The sequence below is a fragment of the Ctenopharyngodon idella genome, chromosome 24 (assembly GCF_019924925.1).
Source record: "Ctenopharyngodon idella isolate HZGC_01 chromosome 24, HZGC01, whole genome shotgun sequence".
Classification (NCBI taxonomy): domain Eukaryota; kingdom Metazoa; phylum Chordata; class Actinopteri; order Cypriniformes; family Xenocyprididae; genus Ctenopharyngodon; species Ctenopharyngodon idella.
In genome coordinates, this window is record NC_067243.1 from 28,396,251 (window position 1) to 28,418,730 (window position 22,480).

At 40.5% G+C, this 22,480-nt stretch overlaps 1 long non-coding RNA gene and 1 gene segment (V, D, J or C); one reads left to right on the forward strand and one right to left on the reverse strand.

Moving 5' to 3' along the window:
- The first annotated feature begins 5,595 nt into the window (after positions 1-5,595).
- On the forward strand, positions 5,596-6,329 carry LOC127506935 (uncharacterized). The gene is made up of 2 exons (XR_007928156.1): positions 5,596-6,041; positions 6,169-6,329. It is a non-coding gene; the product is annotated as an uncharacterized LOC127506935 (long non-coding RNA).
- A 7,877-nt stretch (positions 6,330-14,206) lies between these two features.
- The window catches only part of LOC127506802 (immunoglobulin kappa light chain-like), a 339,850-nt gene continuing 331,576 nt past the window's right edge, over positions 14,207-22,480 (reverse strand). The window contains 1 exon segment of the V gene segment in view: positions 14,207-14,701. Within this exon segment, the coding sequence occupies positions 14,385-14,701 (317 nt within the window).

Sequence of the window (22,480 nt, forward strand, 5' to 3'; positions counted from 1 at the left end):
TGTGGGCATCACCCGTTATGGTCTGATTGCGATCTGTTGCCAGCCGTGTCTTGTTAGTGGTTGTTATATATTGTGCGTGTCCTTATGTGGTCTTTGTCAGTTCGTTGCAGGCTGTTCCCGGTGTCGTGTTCTCTGTGTGTTGCTTCCTGGTTTTTGGATTCTGGACTTTCATCGTGTGCCCTGTTTTCTGGGTTGGATATTCCTTGTTCTCTGATACCCGCTGTAGCCCTGCGCCACCCGGTGCCACGCCACTCCGCACGCCTCCGTTCTGCACGCCACAGCCTCTGCCTCAACTGACCCTTGGAGTGAAGTTATTGTACAGCGTTTTCCTGTCAATAAATATTGTTATTCTTGCACTTGGATCCTCTGTCTGTGTTCATTCCCTGACAGAACGAACTGACCACTTATGGATCCAGCAAGGTCGTCGGATCTTCAGGAGTATTTGAGCAGGAGTGCTCAACGGATGGATCATCAGGACGAGCAAGTGGTGGCGACTGCTCGCGCCGTTCAGGCGTTGGTGGCGCAGGTGGCTGAGTTATCTACCCAGGTTCAACATCTCTCATCTCCCACTGCGCCAGCTCCACCGTCTGTTCCCCACCCATCCGCCAACATCAGCAGTCAACAAGAACCGCGTATTCCTGCACCAGAGAGGTATGCTGGAGAACCAGACGTTTGTAGAGCCTTTCTAACAAAGTGCTCTATTTATTTCTCTTTGCAACCTAACACGTTTTTTTCTGAGGAATCTAAAGTCGCGTTGGTCATGACGCTTCTGACGGGACGCGCGGCGTTGTGGGGAACAGCGGTGTGGGAGAACAAACATCAGTGCTGCTCCTCGTTCCACACCCTGTCGCAGGAGATGAGACGGGTCTTCGACCGTTCGGTGGCGGGATGGGAGGCCGCGCGCAAACTCGCGGACCTGCGGCAGGGAATCCAACCAGTGTCTGATTACGCCATCAAATTCCGCACCCTGGCAGCGGAATGCAAGTGGAACGAGGAGGCGCAGTGGGATATGTTCCTGCATGGGTTGGCCGACCGTGTTCAGCAGGAGATTTACCAGCTGGATCTACCCACCAGTCTCGACGGTCTCATTGAGCTCGCGCTGCGGGTGGACGCCCGCTTGCAGGAACGCGCGGCGCGTAAGAGGCCCGTAGCGCGCTTTGAAGAACTGGAGGAGAGCGGTGCCAGCGGAGGTAACACGGTCGGTCCCCCGTTCGATCCAGAACCCATGCAGGTGGGTAGAGCTCGGCTCTCCCGGGAGGAGAGATTACACCGGAGAGAGATGGGACTGTGCTTGTACTGTGGAGGGGCGGGACATTTTCTTAGGGAGTGTCCCGTAAAAGGCAGAGCCCGACAGTAGAACCGAGGTTACTGTCGGGTGGTCTTTCCTTGGATAAATCCTCGTCTGCGACACTCCTCCCGGTGAGACTACAGTGGGTATCGGGGCATCACACCTGCCAGGCTCTGGTCGACTCGGGGGCGGAGGGCAGCATCATGGACTACGATCTGGCCACGCGTCTGCACATACCCGTCCACCCACTGGAACATGCCATAACTGTCATCGCCCTTAACGGACAGAAGCTACCCACCATCACACACACCACGGAGCCCTTAACCGTCATCACTTCTGGTAATCATACGGAACAGTTGCCATTTTTCATTTCCAGATCTGCTACTCATCCGGTCGTCTTGGGTCATCCATGGCTTCTCAAACATAAGCCCAGGATCGAGTGGGGCCAGGGGTCCGTGGCAGAGTGGAGCAACCAGTGTCATGCGTCTTGTTTGTTGTCTGCCTGTTCTTCTGTGTCTCGTTCTGTGTTACAGGAGTCGTCGGTGAATCTGTCAAACGTGCCTGAGGAGTACCTCGACCTGAAGGAAGTGTTCAGTAAGTCCCGGGCTGCTTCTCTTCCTCCGCATCGTCCCTACGACTGTGCCATAGACTTAGTACCAGGGTCTTCTCCGCCTAAAGGCAAGTTATATTCACTTTCTAATCCTGAAAGGGAGGTCATGGAGAAATACATTTCTGATTCTCTGGCAGCCGGGATCATCCGCCCTTCCTCGTCTCCGCGGGGGCAGGTTTTTTTTTCGTGGGTAAGAAGGACGGGTCGCTGCGGCCGTGCATTGACTACAGAGGACTGAACAACATCACGGTAAAGAATACTTATCCTCTGCCGTTGATGTCTTCACGTCTCTTTTCACGAAATTGGACCTGCGCAACGCTTATCATTTGGTTCGCATTAGGGAGGGGGATGAGTGGAAGACGGCATTTAACACCCCTAGAGGGCACTTTGAATACTTGGTTATGCCTTTCGGCCTCTCCAACTCGCCCGCCGTGTTCCAAGCACTCGTGAATGATGTGTTGAGAGACATGATCGATCAGTTCATTTATGTCTACCTGGACGACATATTGATATTTTCTTCTTCTCTCCAGGAACATGTGCAACACGTCAGACGAGTGCTCCAGAGGCTGCTAGAGAATGGGCTTTTTGTCAAGGCGGAGAAGTGCGTTTTTCATGCACAGTCAGTTCCATTTTTAGGGTATATCGTGTCGTCTGAGGGGGTGCGCATGGATCCTGACAAGGTTAAGGCTGTGGTGGATTGGCCAATCCCAGATTCCCGTAAGGCCCTGCAGAGGTTTTTGGGATTCGCCAATTTTTACCGGCGTTTTATTCGCAATTTCAGCCAACTAGCCGCTCCTCTGACCGCCTTAACCTCCACCGCAACGGCGTTCAGGTGGTCTAATGCAGCTGAGGCTGCATTTTCCAATCTGAAAGGCCGCTTTGTTTCGGCTCCCATTCTTGTCGCCCCTGATCCTTCACGTCAGTTTGTGGTGGAGGTTGATGCTTCAGAGGTGGGGGTAGGGGCAGTTCTATCCCAGCGCGCCGCCACGGATGATAAGATGCACCCTTGCGCGTTTTTTTCTCATCGCTTATCCGCCGCCGAACGGAATTACGACATTGGTAACAGGGAGCTGCTGGCGGTCAAATTAGCTTTGGAAGAATGGCGTCACTGGTTGGAGGGGTCGGGGGTACCTTTCATCGTCTGGACCGATCATAAGAATTTAGAATACATCAGATCCGCTAAACGACTGAACTCTAGGCAGGCTCGGTGGGCTCGGTTTTTCGGTCGTTTCGATTTTTCTCTATCATATCGTCCCGGGTCTAAAAACATCAAGCCCGATGCTTTATCTCGTGTTTTTGATCGTTCCGAGCGCCCGTCCACTCCCAAGTGTATTTTACCTGAGAGACTCATTGTCTCTTCACTCACATGGGAGGTCGAGTCGAAGGTCCACACGGCCTTAGAAGGGGTAACGCCTCCGCCCGGGTGCCCGCCGAGTCGATTATTTGTGCCAGAGAGGTTACGTTCAGACGTTATCCGATGGGGCCATGATTCCAATCTGGCTTGTCATCCAGGGGTTAGTCGTACCATGTTTTTGGTTAAGCAACGATTCTGGTGGCCCTGCATTGCTCGCGACGTTCGCAATTTTGTTTTGGCTTGCTCTGTCTGCGCTCGTGGTAAGATTTCTAATCGTTCCCCAGATGGGCTTCTTCAACCGCTGTCTGTCCCTTCAAGACCCTGGTCCCACATAGCGCTAGATTTCGTAACAGGCCTCCCTCCTTCACAGGGCAATACGGTGATTTTGACCGTAGTGGACCGGTTCTCGAAGGCGGCACATTTCATCCCCTTGCCCAAATTACCCTCTGCCAAGGAGACAGCGGTTACTGTCATTAATCACGTCTTTCGTATTCATGGCCTCCCGGTAGACGTGGTTTCTGACAGGGGATCCCAATTTACCTCCAGATTCTGGAAGGAGTTTTGCAGATTACTGGGAGCGACTGTTAGTTTGTCGTCTGGGTTCCATCCCCAGAGTAACGGGCAAGCTGAGAGAGCCAACCAGGATTTGGGGAGAACGTTGCGATGTCGGGTAGCTCAGAATCCTTCCTCCTGGAGTCAGCAGCTTCCTTGGGTGGAGTACGCGCACAACTCGTTACCAGTGTCGGCTACGGGCCTGTCGCCTTTCCAGTGTAGTCTAGGTTACCAGCCACCTATCTTTCCTAGTCTGGAATCCGAAGTCGCGGTCCCCTCCGCTCACGCCTTCGTCCAGAGGTGTCGTCACACGTGGAGAAGAGCCCGAGAGACTCTTATTCAGGTGGGAGCGCGCACCAAGGCCCAGGCCGATCGCCACCGGCTGAAGCCCCCCATATACGTCGTCGGACAAAAAGTGTGGCTTTCTTCCAGGAACATTCCGCTCCGCTCCGTATGTAATAAGTTGGCACCTAAATTCATTGGCCCGTTCACTGTCACCAAGATTCTTAGTCCGGTGACAGTCCGCCTCAAATTCCCCCCAGCGTACTGTAGAATTCACCCCGTATCTAAAATCAAACCTGTTTTTCATGCTAACATTAATCCGCCGGTTCCGGTTCCCCCCCCGCCGCGTCTCGTAGATGGGGAACCCGTTTATTCGGTTCGTCGTATTTTGGACGCTAGGCGAAGGGGACGCGGATTCCAGTACTTGGTGGACTGGGAGGGTTACGGTCCGGAGGAGAGGAGTTGGGTTCCTGCCAGGGACATCCTGGATCACTCTCTTATTGATGATTACTATCAACAGGTAGGCTCTCCTGGGAGCGCCAGGAGGCGCTCGTAGGAGAGGGGGTACTGTCACGGTTCATGGATTCACTTACTCACCCTCGTACGTTGTGTGTGTGTGTGTGTGTGTGTGTGTTTGGGTGTGAGTGAATGATTGTGTGGGCGTCACCCGTTATGGTCTGATTGCGATCTGTTGCCAGCCGTGTCTTGTTAGTGGTTGTTATATATTGTGCGTGTCCTTATGTGGTCTTTGTCAGTTCGTTGCAGGCTGTTCCCGGTGTCGTGTTCTCTGTGTGTTGCTTCCTGGTTTTTGGATTCTGGACTTTCATCGTGTGCCCTGTTTTCTGGGTTGGATATTCCTTGTTCTCTGATACCCGCTGTAGCCCTGCGCCACCCGGTGCCACGCCACTCCGCACGCCTCCGTTCTGCACGCCACAGCCTCTGCCTCAACTGACCCTTGGAGTGAAGTTATTGTACAGCGTTTTCCTGTCAATAAATATTGTTATTCTTGCACTTGGATCCTCTGTCTGTGTTCATTCCCTGACAGATAAATCCCACCTCTTGTTTTCATGCGCGTTTTCGTCGAATCGGCTTGAATGAAGACAGTGATGGCGTTAATGGGAAGACTAATTAAAAAGTAAGTAAACAACTGTCACTTAGATATCACCGCTTTGTGTCATGCCAGATCAAACTCAAAATGGCCTGAAAACATGATGCCTGTGGGGGTTTTTAGTGAGCAATCAGCGTGGTGAAATTAAAGGTACATCTTTGTGTCTGTGAGTGAGTGACCAGTGTACAAGCTTGATGACTGCTGAAAATAAATTGACTATTAAAAATAAAAGCTTAATATTAGTATAAAAATACTATAGACTAAAAATACAATAACTAAAGGCAGTAACAATTTAAACAATATATATTTATATTGTTTAAATTGTTACTGCCTTTAGTTATTGTTTTGGAATAAATGTAAAAATGTGTAAAAACACTAACTTGATGAAATTTATACTTGGTTTTAATAAACAGAACATTACATAGTGTAAAAATAACAAAATAGAATTGTATTTGGTCTCTCTTTTTATGTAATGTTTACCTAAAATTGTGTAACAGGGACATAAATGAGGACTTTGCCTCCTCATTTTGAAACACCACCGCACACTACTGGTGTGTAGGTGGAGCCTGGTGATTCTGTGACACTCAGAATAAAAAGAAAACTACTGAACGAACTAAAAATAGCAGTCAGAATGTAAAATTATCATTCTGTAACTCTAGTGTATATTAGTTTGTCTGTTGTAAATCCTGCCCACTTCTTTGCATTGTCACACATGCTTCAGTGCTCTGAGAGTGTTTATAGTGCTGTGAGTTTAACACTTCATGACTGACACTGTCTATCAATATAACAGACACAGCTAAAATGACATTCATCCTCTTCTTCCTGATCTTAGGAATGCATTTTGAAGGTAAGATCTTGTACTTTAATACATGGAATATTAGCAGTTATTAATTTTTTCTTTCTTTCTTTCTTTCTTTCTTTCTTTTTTTTTCTTTCAATTGAGAAAAGCTAAATGTCTTTTCAATTTTCATCAGATTCTACAGGACAGGTGACTGTAATTCAGACTCCCACAGAGAAACATGTTCAGAACGGACACACAGTCACTCTGACCTGTAAGACCAGCAGCTCCATTGGACGTCAGTCAGACGGTGCCTGTAAGTCGTGTGTCTTCTGGTACCTTCAGAAACCTGGAGAAGCACCTAAACTTTTAGTGCACAGTATCAGGACCCTTGTGGCTGAAACTCCATCTAGATTCAGTGGAAATGGAGCCGATTATGGAACTGATTTCACTCTGACCATCAGTGGAGTCCAGACTGAAGATACAGGAGATTATTACTGTCTGAGTTGGCACTATATCAACAGTAAAGCTGTGTTCACACAGTGATAAAGAGTGGTACAAAAACCTTGGTCAGTCAGACGTCACAGTGATGCACTGATACAGCTGAGAGATACTGCAGCTGCTGATGGAGGATCAAAAACAATGGTGTATTAAACATTTCAGAAACATTATTTATTTAAGTAAACATGTGACATGTAATCTTATATCCCTTACTTGTTCCCCCAGGTGAAAAAAAAAAGTACACTTTTATAATGTACTTAAAGTGCTCTATTTTCGCACACTAATTTTGTACTTAATAAATTCTTCTTTAGTACTTTTTAAGATAATCTTAAGAACATCTAAGTGTACTCAACTGTTATTTTGAGACACCATGAATATAAACTAAAATGTGCTTTTAACATACTATCTCTGTATTTTAAGAAAAAAAAAATGTATTTAGTTACCGCTTACACTTCAACCCATAAGTGTACTACAAGTGGTGACTAAATAATAATAACTAATGTGTGTGCTGGGATTTGTAATCCAGTTAATACTCGGGAGAGTGACACCTCCGTTGGTCGATCGAGGGATCTTCGCTGGCATTTGTAACATATACATTCATATAACCACATTTTTAAAACATTTTAAAAACTGGACATTTTTAACGTTCAGAGAACATTCAGAAATAACTTAATGGGAACATTAGCAAAACATTCTTTTTTAACATATTTTAACAAAACATTTTCTTGAACAAATTTTTGTTGCTGTGCTGAGAGACGAGACACAAGAGCTTTTATACTATTAAGAATAATATCAAAATTGACATAAAAATCAGAATGTATCTGACTAGAACAAACACTTCAGATATAGAAAGACGGTTCGCTCATATTACTATGAATGGAGAGGTGCAGGTGTGACGTCAGAACCTGGAAGTCTAATTCACCGCTGGTTCCTGCGGGATTTTCCTGTGGGATTTTATAAATGGGGTTTTTCAATTTATGTAACTTGACGATACTTTGACATTTTGTTCTTCAACATAAACTGCACACATTCACACCGCAAACGTTTATATCTAGTTACTTATTATTTTTAGTATGAACAAACACTCAGTATGATTTCAAAAACAGCACATTCCAGAGCCAGATCGCCTCTTATTTAACAAACGAATGAAATTAATATTCTGCTCTGAAACTGGAGATGTTTCATTAGTATTATGTACATCCGCGGCGCGAGATGTTTAGAAAAGTGGTGGGGACAACATGTTCTACCTGTCCCACACAAATTACACCTATGGGTGTGTAATTTACTTTGTAGAACAAAACGTCAAAGTATAAGTCAAGTTATGTTTACCACAGACCTTATTTTACTCATAATTTTGAAAAAAAAAGAAAAAAACACATAATAAAACCTCATTGTAAAATCTTAGTCTTCTGGGTTCTGAAGCTTCATAAAGTATTGAATGAAAATGTCTCTGAAACATCAGTGTATTAGTCCAATATTGCATTTATTTCACTTCAGCTGTGATAAAGTATGCAAACGCAGCACGAGCGTCACTACAAGAAGCAGAAAGTGTCCGACTTCACGTCTCTGTTTTCAGCTCCTCCCCGCCTGCACACGGATACTCTCACCGATCGGTTACATCCAGCCGCAGCCGATGACGAACACACCTAATGATATGCAGATGACGTAATGCAGAGTAAAACTAGGCGTTGTAAGCTCCATATATGGTGATTTCGGGCAGGAGACGGGGTGGAGATTCATGTATGCACAATCTTCCACTGACTGGGTTTGATAAAGGGATTTTTGCGCAGGTTCTGGCGAACCCATGGTTTTATAAATCTGAAAACTTTTGAATTAAATTTAATTCAAATTAAAATAATAATATATAATAATAAGTTTAAAACATTCTGGCTGACCTCCCAGAGTTAAGGCGACTGTTATTTTAGAACGTTTCCCTCTATTGTTTCCATGACGACGCGTCATGCTTGTCACGTGACACACCGCGCCCAGCCGGCCACACTGTATGACAGATGTATTGCTTTTCTCACCATGTCATCAACTATCTGATATTCTGATTCTCAAATATGTGCAAGTGAGTGTTTTGTCATTTAAAAACCTATATAATGATCTTAATATTATATAACATGAATTCATCCATTTGTCCTGAGCTTTATAGTTTCTTACACAATGTGTATCTGATATGAATAAACGTTGCGTCGTTGAGTAGTTCACACATAAAGATCTCTTCCTCTGTGTATTTAAACCCTGAATTCTCCTCTGTTCTTCATCTTCTACTGAAGTAATGTTTGTTTCATTAAAGGTATCTTCATTGTGCATTCTGCTCTTTTTGGATCGTTTATACATGCCAAGTGTGACAATATCCTATATTTCTCATTCATTCTCTTGTCATGTGCTGATATAACACTGTTTAAAGAAATATATTTCATGAGCTGTGATTCTAATTCAAAAATATACTAAAAATCTCAAATTATGCAAGGCAAGTTCACATTTCACTAACATATTGTTATCAAATGCAGATCAAATCAAAAGTTTAATAATAAAGACAAAAACTCGAAGAATCCTCAAACAGTAAAAACACAGTCCAAAGACAGATGGAGACACAGACAGACTGACTAGAGTTTAGAGTCGACAGAAGAACCAGCGACAGACATGACAAACTGACCTTAACTATCACACACTGTTTGATACAAAAATAAAACTGTGAAGAGGATATTTATTTATTTATTTATTACAATGACTACAGTGGAATGAAGCTGCTTTCAGTGTAATTGATACAAATGTATGTAATGTCAAGAAAAACTTACTGTTAAAAAATTTACATTTCTTACTTCTGTAACTCTAGCATATATTAGTTTGAAAGCAGCTCACACTGTTGTAAATCCTGCCCACTTCTTTGCATTGTCACACATGCTTCAGTGCTCTGAGAGTGTTTATAGTGCTGTGAGTTTAACACTTCATGACTGAGAGCAGAACAGAACACAATCTTCATCATCACACAAGACAAAAGAACAACAATGAACAAAATCACCTTCTTCATCTGGACTCTTTCACTGTTTGCTCAAGGTTTGTGTAATGCAGCTCCACAATTATTCTCTTGAAATATTAAATGTTTATAATTTTAGATAATAATTTTAAGAAATTATAATTTTATTTTATTTTTTTTCCTTCTTGTTCTTTTTTTCAGAGTGTAGAGGACAGTACACTGTAACTCAAAGTCCATCAATAACAGCAGTTCAACCAGGACAAGAAGTCAGAATAAACTGTAAAACCAGCAGCACAGTCCCGAATGAAACATCCCCATCTGACTAACAGAGAACCGTATGGGAACGTTCTGTTAATGTCCCAAATGTCCTTTTTGTAACGTTCTTATGTGACCTTAGAATAACCAATATGGAACGTCCCCCAAAAGTCATATAAGAACTTGAACTGCAGCACTTTCATAACCAAAAGAGGATGTTTTAACAACGTCCCTAATTTTCCGTAAAGGTTCAGGATTTTTGTCACTTTTAGAGAACTTTTTTGTGCGCAAGGTCATGAGAACGTCCCCACCTATGTGAGATGGATGTAGATCTGCACATCCTCAGTGTCTAAATAGTCAGAGTAAAAATAAAACTACTGAACTAACTAAAAATAACAGTCAGATAGTCGAATCGTGTGTGTGTGTGTCTTTCACACACAGCGCAGAGAAACAACTTTCTTTCTAATAAAGCGACCAAACCGCCTGTCAAGTGATAGACGAAACTGACAATGATTTTATTTTTTTAAACTAAAATGAACGGCAATGTGGATAAAAATTCACAACCACGATGCACAGAACACCACACAAATATATAGAAGAAAATGATCTAAAAACATTAAAAATATATATAAATAACTGCAGAAAGGCCACACTGCAGATAGATATGCATTTCGCACGTCGGCAAATCAAATTAAATTGGCTAAATTGCCTATGCGAGCAAGCTTTAACATCGATGCACCGAAAAACAAACAAAAACTAATTTACAGAATTGAATTAGAACAGAATATACCGTTCTAATAAATAAAAATAATTTAAAGAAATGATATAGTCAATCAAGTCACAAGTGCAAAATGCCTGAAGTGCAGGGGAGCATATATTCAAAACACAAGACACAAATAGTTAAATTAGATAACCCAGAGTGATCAATAAATAAATTAAAATTAAAGAAATTATTAAAATAACGAAAGTATAGCCAGAATTGTCTTTTTAACTGCAGAGACAATAAATGCTAAACTGGAGTGGCAGTCTTTAGCTAAACATTCACAGCATCCAAAAAAACAAATTAGAACTGGCTGAAATGTTTTGAAATCACTTGTACCCTACTTGATTGAGAGAGAAAAATCCAATCTGCCTGTGTCCGTTTGAGTCTTTTCAAAGAGCACGCTAGTCAACTCAAATCTTTTACCATTTCAAAGTGCATCCAATTCTACACTTTAGATTTTCTTATCCCAGACATTGTTAAAGATTTAATCCCTGCCGCCAAGATGCTCCTCTGTCGGTCACGGTTCATGGAAAGTTAAACATAAATCTGTCACAGGGGTGGTTGGATTTATTCACGCACATTAGAAATATTTATTAAAAGCTTCTTTCTTTTCACATTTTTATTTACAGCATTATCATAATAGGTTGTATATTAACCGGATCAGATATTGAGCACCCCATATCTCGTCTCATAACACCTCTGCGAAGATTCGACTGTGAGATTGGTAGTCGAATCAGGCTCCTCCTATCGAAGCATCGAATCGCCGACTATTCAGGGTCACTCCTAAACTCTAGTGTATATTAGTTTGTCTGTTGTAAATCCTGCCCATTTCTTTGCATTGTCACACATGCTTCAGTGCTCTGAGAGTGTTTATAGTGCTGTGAGTTTAACACTTCATGACTGAGAGCAGAACAGAACACAATCTTCATCATCACACAAGACAAAAGAACAACAATGAACACAATCACCTTCTTCATCTGGACTCTCACACTGATCGCTCAAGGTTTGTGTAATGCAGCTCTACAATTATTCTCTTGAAAAATTAAATGTTTATAATTTTAGATGGTAATTTTTAGAATTGATAATTTTTTTTTTTTTTTTTTTTTTTTTTTCTTGTTCTTTCTCTCAGAGTGTAGAGGACAGTACACTGTAACTCAGACTCCATCGATACTAACAGCTCAACCAGGACAAGAAGTCAGAATAAACTGTAAAGCCAGCAGTAGAGTGTGGGGTGGTGATGAGTTACACTGGTACTTACAGAAACCTGGAGAAGCTCCTAAACTCCTCATATATACAGCAACAAGCCGTTATACTGGAACTCCATCTAGATTCAGTGGCAGTGGATCTGGCAGTGATTTCACTCTGACCATCAGTGGAGTCCAGACTGAAGATACAGGAGATTATTACTGTCAGAGTGCACACTGGATCAACAGTAAAGCTGTGTTCACACAGTGATAAAGAGTGGTACAAAAACCTCGGTCAGTCAGACGTCACAGTGATGCACTGATACAGCTGAGAGATACTGCAGCTGCTGATGGAGGATCACAAACAACACAATGGTGTATCAAACCTTTCAGAAACATTATTTATTTATTTATTTTGATGTACTAAGCATGTAACATAATCTTTATATTATATAAATGTTAGTGGTGCTTGGCCCTGCAAAACTTTCCACTGCAATGTAATCTAACTGCAGGAAAGTCAGTCACTTCCATGCTTCATCACTAGATGGCGTGTCTGTTATGTAACTGAGTTCTCTATCTGTCAGTCACGTTGACATTGTGTCGATGTGATGACACTAGTGTAGTGTTTCTCAACCTTTGCCCCCCTAAGATGCCTGACATTTCCTCTTATACTGTACTTCCACAGCAAAGAGAGAAAAGTGTTTGTATTTAAGCCTTTTTATTAACAAAACATTTGATTGGATTATTACTCTTCTACTGCATGTTTTATAATATTCTTTTTGAAAACATTTACAACTTATAATTTATAATTTATAGCTTTATAACTTAAAGAAATCTGAAAAGAAACCTGCGCTAAATTATAATACTCTGATGTTATCCAGGTCGAGTGATTGCATCTGTGCCAACAGAACGATTGAGACTCCCATCTAAAGCCTGTCGGTTCACGTCGTCCCTGATAACAAGAACTTAATGCTGTTGGACAGGCTGTCTCTGCTGTACATGCCACGGACATGAACGAGGATAGGCCCGACCCAGCACACATGCAGGAACTATGCTCGTCAACCGATTTATTAATCATTAATAATCATCAATACTTAATAATAATAATGATAAAAAAGTTTTCAAAAACGTAATTTCTCCCATCACTACAGCAAACATTTTGAACATGTGTATGTTTGGCTTTTTATGCAATGATACATGCAGGTCAGGTCATTGTATCTGGAATGGTAAAACATTGTTGATTATCTTAAGTGTCTGAATTTCTCAGAAGCTCTTATAGCGCTGCAGGACTAGCCTACAGCAAACACTGAACCAGACTATTAAATGTTGAGCAAGGGATCTCATTGGCTGCAGGATCAGCAGAGACCAATCAGCCTGAGTCATTTGGTATTGATGTGATTGCTTACAGACTGCATGTAAAGGACCGATCGAAGCCTGTGCCATCTTCAGTTTCATGACTGAACTAGATTTCTGACATGACAATTCTTGGAGAGTTTGTCATGGTAATGAATATGACAATGTTAATGTGTTTGGTCTGCTGCTGTTGATTATATCTGCTGTAGAGTACAGAACTTTCCACTGCCAAAACACACACAACATGCTGCTGCTGTACGAGCAAACATGAATCACCCCATAGCAGATCTGGACAGGTGGAGCTGGGGGAGGTGGAGGGTTTCTGAAAGTACACTGCACTGCTACAGCAAACAACAGACAAGTGTTTGAATGTTGAGCAGCAAGATCATTGACTACTGATACAGCAGGAATCATTCAGTTGTGTCCTGTAGAGAATGATGTGTAAATGTGTATGTCTGACTCTGTATATTTACTGTTACTGTGCTTTGGTGATGTAAAGCCTTTCTTTTAACCCTGTCAGTAAAACTATTGGACTCTGAATGTATATCGTCCTGATCTCTCTTCTGTCTTTTGCATTCAGAGGGTGTTTTACATGAGCGGCACATGCTTCACTGCTCTGAATGTGTTTATAGCTCTATGAACTGAACATGACATGATCAAGAGCTCTTCTTCATCAACCAACAAACATGACTTTCAGCTGCAGCTGCTCATAAACACAATCACACACAACACTGATCACAGACAAACACTAATAACACTAGATCATCTAAATCAACATCAATCTTGTGTTTATGAAGAGAATGCGTCAGTGTTTAATATGATCATCATGTTTTAGGTGTAATATATGATCCCTGTCAATCAAACTGAACAGACTGAATTCAGTCACTTCTGCTGTCTGGACGTGATGCTTTCCATTTGATTTTCATAACATTTTCATATATATTTTCATCACCACATTTTCAGCAGAAGTGAAACTGGTGTGTTCCAGTCCAGATCATGTGACCAATCAAACAGTGAGACTGAAAAGCCCATTTGCATTGTCAGGGTGGAGTGATTCTGATCCTCTCAGAATAGAGCAGCTCTGTCTCCAGAGACCATGTTCAAACCCCAAGAGCTTTATTTGACATTTACATCAAGTTTGTGAAAAGCACCTGCATCTTCATCTGTTAGTTGAATGATGTTGTCAGACACAAAGTGAACTTGTTGAGAAGCTTTATTGAATGTTACAGCAGATTGAAAGATCACACAGTGCTTTGACACGCCAGCTCTCTTTCAGTATTGAGTTGTAAATCACTACAGCTGCAGCACTAGACTCATGTGAATCCTGCCTGACACAGGACACTCAGATACGGCTCATCTTCAGGAGAGAAACATCAGCACTCAGAGCTCTTGTGGAACGAGACCTCATGAGGAGCTCCATCATGTGTTACTCTGCAGACGTACACCTCTCCCTTTTCCCAGCGTGCTTTGCTGAGGGTCAGGACGCTACTGCGGCTGTAGCGGCCGTCCCGCTGGCTCTCTGCGCTGGTCACGACCCCCTCGGTGACCTCTGACCCGTCCAGTGTCCAGCTCACCAGCGCCCCCTGTGGAGAGTAAGAGCTGAGCAGGCAGAGCAGTGCGGCTGAGTCTCCAGAGATCTGCAGAGAAGAGGGCGGCAGCAGAGACACTGAGGGCTTCACTGTGGGACCAGCTGCAGGAGACAAACACAACACATTCACAAACACAAAGAAAACGCACTGTTTCACTCACAGCATTTCAACAGCAGCAAAAATCACGACAATCTGATCCTTCATGTCATTCAACATCACTAGAGCTGATATAATATACAATATACAAACTACACAATCACTATATACATTTAAATCAAACCTCAGAAATGAAACTCAATATACTGAGACACTGACTGCTTTAATTCCAGCAGTTTTAAACTCTGAACATAAAGTTCTTAAATTTTACTTGAGATATTCAGCTAAAAATTTAACTCAATTTCAAACAGAATTAAAACAACTGAATCATATACATATATTTTGTTTGTATTAAATTACACTTTGTACACTGAATTACAAGCACAACATGAGCAAAAGAGATTCAGTTTCACTGACTGAACTACAGAAAATATCAACATTTACAATCTGATGCCAAATTTCTTTTTTCCCACATGATATCTACAATAAAAGATGAACTATATGAACACAGTGTAGAAATAAATGAAGGAAAATTAAACTAGTAATAAACTGAATAAACTCACAGTGAGACACATTATGGAAAAATATTTAGATTTTTTTTAAAGGAATAATGTCGTTCTTCTGAATGAATAAACATGACAATATCATTGTTTTAGATTTAATAATTATAAAACAATATCAGTAAGACTTAAAGCCTTTATACACAATGAATTATACAAGTATTTTTAATGCATTAATTAAGCATCATTATACACATTATACTGCATGTATGATCTCATGAATAATTCATTAAGCAGTTATAACACATTATAATATCATTTATTCACTGTTACACCTTTAGAGAGTATAATGGGGTAAAACAAATTGCAAACAACCAATTTCAGATGTAACATTGAATTTGTCAATATAATGGCTTTTAATTTTGGTTACAATTATTTATGAAAAGGCATTATTTATGGATACCTTTATAACACATTATACATAAATGCTTCAAGTAAAGTTTCAGCACAATATTATTATTAAAAAAAAAAAATGTTTTTGTTTCAACTGTAAAACACTTTCTGAAATCTAAATTGTATTGTTTTTTTAAAAATTGTTAATTAAAAGGACTTACCGAGCACCAGTTTAGTTCCTCCACCGAATGTGTACCACAGTGATACAATCTAATGAAACGGTCGTACAAAAACCTCTATTCCACTCGAGTGAACACAAACTCCAGCAGAGAGAGAGAAACAACACTTCAACACACTGATATTAGAAGAAACTCAGATCTTCTCAACACTCAAACATTCAGTTTGGACAAAATGCTTTCTGATATAACACTGTTTATAGAAATATATCTGATGATCTGTGACCTCTGAGGTGACCTTTGACCTCTTTTATCATGGATGATGTTGTTGAGTTTCTCATAATGATCTTCTGTTCTTCATATGAAGCTCAATCATCATGATTCACAGAAAAACCTGCAGCTTCAAATAAATTAATCAATAATTATGAACATTTCATAAGCACATTGTTTAATCTAGTGTCACATGACCTGATTATGAGTCCTGAATGTAACCGGGTGGTAATTAACCTTGAAATCTATATCTCTCCTTGCATGTTAAAAATCTATTATTTTATTATTCTCATTATGTTCAGTGTATTAAGTTATGATACAGTGGTTACCTGTATTTTCCTGGAGTGGTCAGCAGGTGGCACTGTGTGTTGCGTATGAGACAGTGCGCATGCGCTCTCACTCTGGGATATCTGTTGAGTTTGCAAGCAGTGCGAGCGACGCGTTCTCTGGAAATGAAGTTTTTGTGATCTTCCACGGGTAAATACACGGGTTTTGTGATTATATTTTGGTTAAATACCCATTTTGGATGTATATTTTGTTATGTTGATTTGAAGAACTGTCATATTTGAAACGTTATGTCGTGTATAATGTCCGTGATGATATGACGTTGTACCATGCGGTTTAGCCCGGTTCATTTAACATTAAGAAAATGTGATGCACTTAATTTTTCCAATGTTGTTGTGCTTTTCATGTAATGTGTATTTAATATGATTTCTTACACAGTGTACAACATATGTTGGGGATTTCGGCCTTTGTAAAGTGTACGTGGTGTTATGTAGGAGCGCATCGTGATGTGAGTGTTATTTTCTCTCATTTCACTCAAATGGTGTAAGTGGGTAATATAAAAATTTACTTATGTCGTTTTGTTCTCTTTGTACAGTATTCCCACTGCCGTATTGTGTTGTAACACTTTGATTTTGTGTTGCATTACTTGTAAGGGTTTTATTTTCTATTATTTTGCACTGAGATTTTTGTAATTTTCTTATTCTCTTGCATTTTGGAAATGACACCCTAGAGCTATGAAGGTTTAATGGGTGTCATCAGCTCTGTGAAAGTGCTCATTTTGTTTATCTAAATTTTGTTTCATTTTTACTGATCTTTTTGTGAACTTTCTTCTCAATTAAGTTGAGAGGTCATTTTTGAAAATGAATCATTTTCTCGAAAACGGTAAATGAATAAACAACAAAGTAGAACCCCTCAATGTGTTCCTGGTGGTGAATTCAAATCCCCGGTCACACATTGAACATGTCAACCTTCATCAAAACACCATTATGTATCTTTTTTTGTTTGTTTGTTTACTCTAAATACAGTAAAACTTTTTCTCATTGTTAACATGTTTTTAAAGATGTAGTACAACTGTACTCACAAAGAAATAATTATTGTGTTTGACAAATATGTTTAAAATGACCGACTATATACTATACTAATGATAAATAAATATAAATACTAATGATACTATAGTCATTTTAGGGGCCTAAAAAAAATCTTTTATTTTTCTTCCTTAAGTTGGCCACCATTTTGAGATCACATGACCAGCTGAATGCTGCTCACTTTCCCTGCGTCCCAATGTCCATACTATCCATCCTAAATAGTATGTGAGATTAAAATAAGTGTGTCCCAAAGCATAGTATGTTGGAAAGAGTATGCCAAAAGTCCCCGGATGGTCTACTATTTCCGGTAGATTTTGGAAGTGTGGATCCGTGCACACTATAAAGGCTAATATTGCCGACGCTGAGAGGTTTGAGTGGCTAATAATCAGTTCAACCTGATAGAAAATATTTATTTAATGTTATCCGTGTTATATTTCATCTGCAATACCAATGTGGACTTTTATAAAGATCTGATTGGCCATTAACTTTTAAATGCATCATTATGCATTAATATGAGGAGAGTTCTCCACATGAAAGACCCGCGACTGCAGATCAACGTGCTACTGCATTTCTCTCCGATACGGTACGAAATTAGCTAAATGAAATGTGGAGGATGTAAGATGATTGACAGGCCAGTTTACAGTGACAGGATGCGACAGAGAGCAAAGACGCAATTGTATGACGTGATAGTATTTCCCAAAGCTTGTCTACTCTTTTGCTAAAGTATGTACAGCGGCACTGAAAGCTGAAAATGCTTCATCCACACTGACAGAAGTTCATATAAAGTCAAAGACTAGTGTCTTATCAGTCTGAAAAACATAAAAAACATTTTATAATTAAAATTAAAAAAAATTTACAATAATCAGTATTTACAATTATTACAAACGACATAATCTGTAAAATCTTAGGTTGCACTTTATTTCGAGGGTCACTTTTGATATTCTACTAACTATAAGTGACTTGTCAACTACATGTCAACTAACTCTCATTAGTGTATTAGTAGACTGTAGTAGACTGTTAGGTTTGGGTTCAGTTAAGTAGAATAAGTTGACATTGTAAGGAACCCTGCATCGGCCCAAAAACGGAATCCGACGGCCTGGGCGAAGGTTAACGCGTGTATGCCTTTTCGGCGCCTCTGTGAAGTTCATTTAGTTTCACTCGTTTAATCTGACTCCAATTTCAAATGATTCTCATTCTTTGGTTGTGTTTCCAAATAGAAATGAATCATTGGTTATGCATTAATTTAGATTTTTGATTATTCTGATTATCTTATATCTTCAATTATTCGTTCACTGCAGTCCCGGTATCGCTTCAGAAAAGCACTTCGGCCGACTTGAGTGCTCTTCCCGGACACAAACTCATCAGTTCTGACCTTAAACATTGGATGCAGGGTTAATATCTACCTTTAAGTCGGTCGCGCTCTGCTTACTCGTAACAAAAAGCATAGTTTTTATATATTTACGAAAACTGCAACTTATTTAAGGCAGCGATAGTCAGAAATCGAAATGGACTTAATTGATGTGCCCTATGCTCCATCTGTTAAACCTTCCGTATGATCAATCCTGAACACAGATTTGCGGTAATACCTTCGCTTTAATCTACTAGAAATAATGAATCAAAAATTATACAGAATAAACCAAATATAACATTTTATTTGTCAAGTAAAAATGTACCATGCCAATTACATTACAGTTAGACAATTAGAAGCCAATTCAGAAATAATGAATGCATAACATCAATTACCCAAAGAAATGCATATACATACAGTGATGTGTGAATGTCTTCAGACATTCACCCATCTCTGCACGGGGGCTTCTGGCTACAGATGATCCCACATGACTGCTTTGCACTTTACCTTATATACAGACCAGAACAAAAGAGTTGTAAATATTTATTACACCAACACCTGTTTTGGGGGAGAGGAGTGGGTTTTTCAACACCCAAAAGGAGAACAGAATTATCCTTAGTTTTCAGTCTTCTTCATAATACCAGTGACTGCTGTGAAATTGAGACCATTTTACCAATCGCACCAAGACATTTAAAATGATACCAAACATGAAAGGAATAAACAATAGATACACCAGATACATTATACTTCTTGGAGAACTTTCAGTGACTTGAGTCAGGGGAAAGGAAGGAGGGTGTGTGTGTGTTTTGGGGGGAGGGCTATTGCATCCTGTAGATGTGTGAGGGCAAGGCGTTGTCCTATGCTATTTCTTTGAGATCTTCTCTCCAGATGAGTTTTATTGCTTTATTGCAGGGTGCTTGATCTCAGTTTTTGTCTTAGCAGGAAAATCAAGTCTTACAACATGTAGTTGTAAAGTTACTTACAGTCAGTAGAATGTCTAAAGTAGACCACTGAAATACCAAATCTTATATGTAGAGTTTATTAGTTTGTTATCAGCACACGCTGTTGTAAATCCTGCCCACTTCTTTGCATTGTCACACATGCTTCAGTGCTCTGAGAGTGTTTATAGTGCTGTGAGTTTAACACTTCATGACTGAGAGCAGAACAGAACACAATCTTCATCATCACACAAGACAAAAGAACAACAATGAACACAATCACCTTCTTCATCTGGACTCTGACTCTCTGCATTCAGGGTAAATATCTTCTTTAAATATCTTGAAAAATAAACAACCACATCTCATTTACAGTCCAATAACCATTAATGACTAAAATATGTTAATTTCAGAGAGCTGGGGACAAGTGACAGTGACTCAGAATCCAACAATAAAATCCATCAAACAAGGAGAAACTGTTACAATCAGCTGTAAAACCAGTCAGCCAATTTCTGGCTGTAATGACTGTGTGTCTTGGTATCAGCAGAAACCTGGAGAAGCTCCTAAACTCCTCATTTATTACATAAGAAGCCTTCAGTCAGGAACTCCATCTAGATTCAGTGGCAGTGGATCTGACTATGGCAGTGATTTTACTCTGACCATCAGTGGAGTCCAGACTGAAGATACAGGAGATTATTACTGTCTGAGTGAACACAGCATCAACAGTAACTGGGTGTTCACACAGTGATAAAGAGTGGTACAAAAACCTCGGTCAGTCAGACGTCACAGTGATGCACTGATACAGCTGAGAGATACTGCAGCTGCTGATGGAGGATCACAAACAACACAATGACAATGTTTAGCAAAGTTTCTAAAGACTTTAAAGGTAAATGTAATATATAAGATTTAAATACATTCTCTTAACCCAGTTTATTGTTCATTGACTACTCTTAGTATGCCATTCATAGGTTTATTTCCCCTAAATGTGTAAACATTGAAACTCCCAGGCACCATCAAGACATTGAGAGCGTCCGCTCAGATCCGTCAATCTCTTTCCAGATGAGACCATGACTGACACGTTACATGTGAAAATACCTTCAGTTACAGAGTGAAGGCCAAAATTCACTGCATTTAGACCCACAAAGATTAATCAGGTCTTGAACGTGTCAAGGCAAACAGGGCATTGGATCCTCCAACAGCGCTGGCCCTCCAATTCTGAAGGGGAATTAAACACAAAGTAAAACACAAACAAACACACACTTTACACAATATTTGTACATATATCTGTAAAAGCCTTCAATCGGCTCGACATGTGCCGCCAAAAACACAACAACAACTGAACCTGTTCTATGCAGTCAATGGGGCGCTGCGTCCGACAGCAGGAGCAACCTGGTTTACAAACTTCATGAACCACAAGCAAATTCAAAATATCTAAATACAAAAAAGAACACAAATTAACAAATCGATTAAATCACAATACAGAACAAGCAAAAACAAATCAATCCCAAAAGAATAAGCAACCAAACCCATAGTAGAAATGTCTGTCAAATGGCGACTCCCATAACACAGGGAACTCCATGGTAGATAGAATACATTTCCATGGAAACAGCCATCACTAAATGCATCCCACAAATGCTCCTCAATCCACACTACAATGAAATAATGTAACCCTGCATGGCACAAACAAACAGCCCACATCACGGCTGAATACTCCTACCTCTCGGACATTCACACGGTGCGTCGGAAATCCTGTAACTCCGTCACTGACGCTAGGCAGACGCACTTCTGCATAATGTCAATACTGACGCTTTTATATTCCACCAAACGAGCACAATTAAAACCCGCCCCCTCCACATCTATCTGAAAAGGTAGAAACACTTCTACAACCACACAAAAACATGATGGAAATCTATAGATCCGCAGTTGATTTAGCTTCAAAAGACATTGATTCATTAACTGGGAATTACCATTGTGTTTGTTTTGTGTGGTTGTAGCAGTAGTTTCTACCTTTTCAGCAGAAATGACCTTTATCAACTCTAGAGGTCCCATCCACTTGCATTATATGGACTCACAGAGAGGAATTATTTCTTTAAAAATGTTTGTGTTCCTCTGAAGAAAGAAAGACATTTACATATGGGATGACATGAGTGAGTAAATGTGAGAATTTTCCTTTTTGTGTGGAGTATCCCTATAACACATGATGAGGAGAGCATCAACTGTAGCACAAATGAAGAGTAAATGAGAGAAGAGTAAATATGACCTTACCTCTTCAATCTGAAAGAGTGCAGTCCTCAAAAAACTGGACTGTTCTGTACCACATTTCTCCTTGTGTAGGCGAACGTTTTAGACAACTTTTCTTTTACTACTGATCCGAAATCAGTCAGTAGCTCACATCATTTTTCAAGGCTTTCATCTGTTTCTCCAGTTGGATTAGCAGGGCAAAAGTTAACCTCTGCTCTCTTCGGTCTCTTCACATTTTTGGCTAGAAAGCATTTATCCCTGGTCTTGTTCTTCAATGAATTAAGAGCAACTTCTAAAGTGTTACCCTTGTCATGTTATCACCTTGCTTTTATGACATGCTATTTCATTTGTGTTATGTACTGTATTGCAATAACATGGCCTCGCCCCCTTTGTTGTGTGTTCTCAGGGGCGGGGTTTATGTAAATTGTAGGGTTAGTGATGTCACCAATCCAGGAAGAAGCTCGTTGTAGTCCCTACCAGCCGTTTGTTGTAGTCCTTAAACAGAATTCTTTAAAAGAAAATATCTCCCTTTGCTTTGAACTTTGAGCATC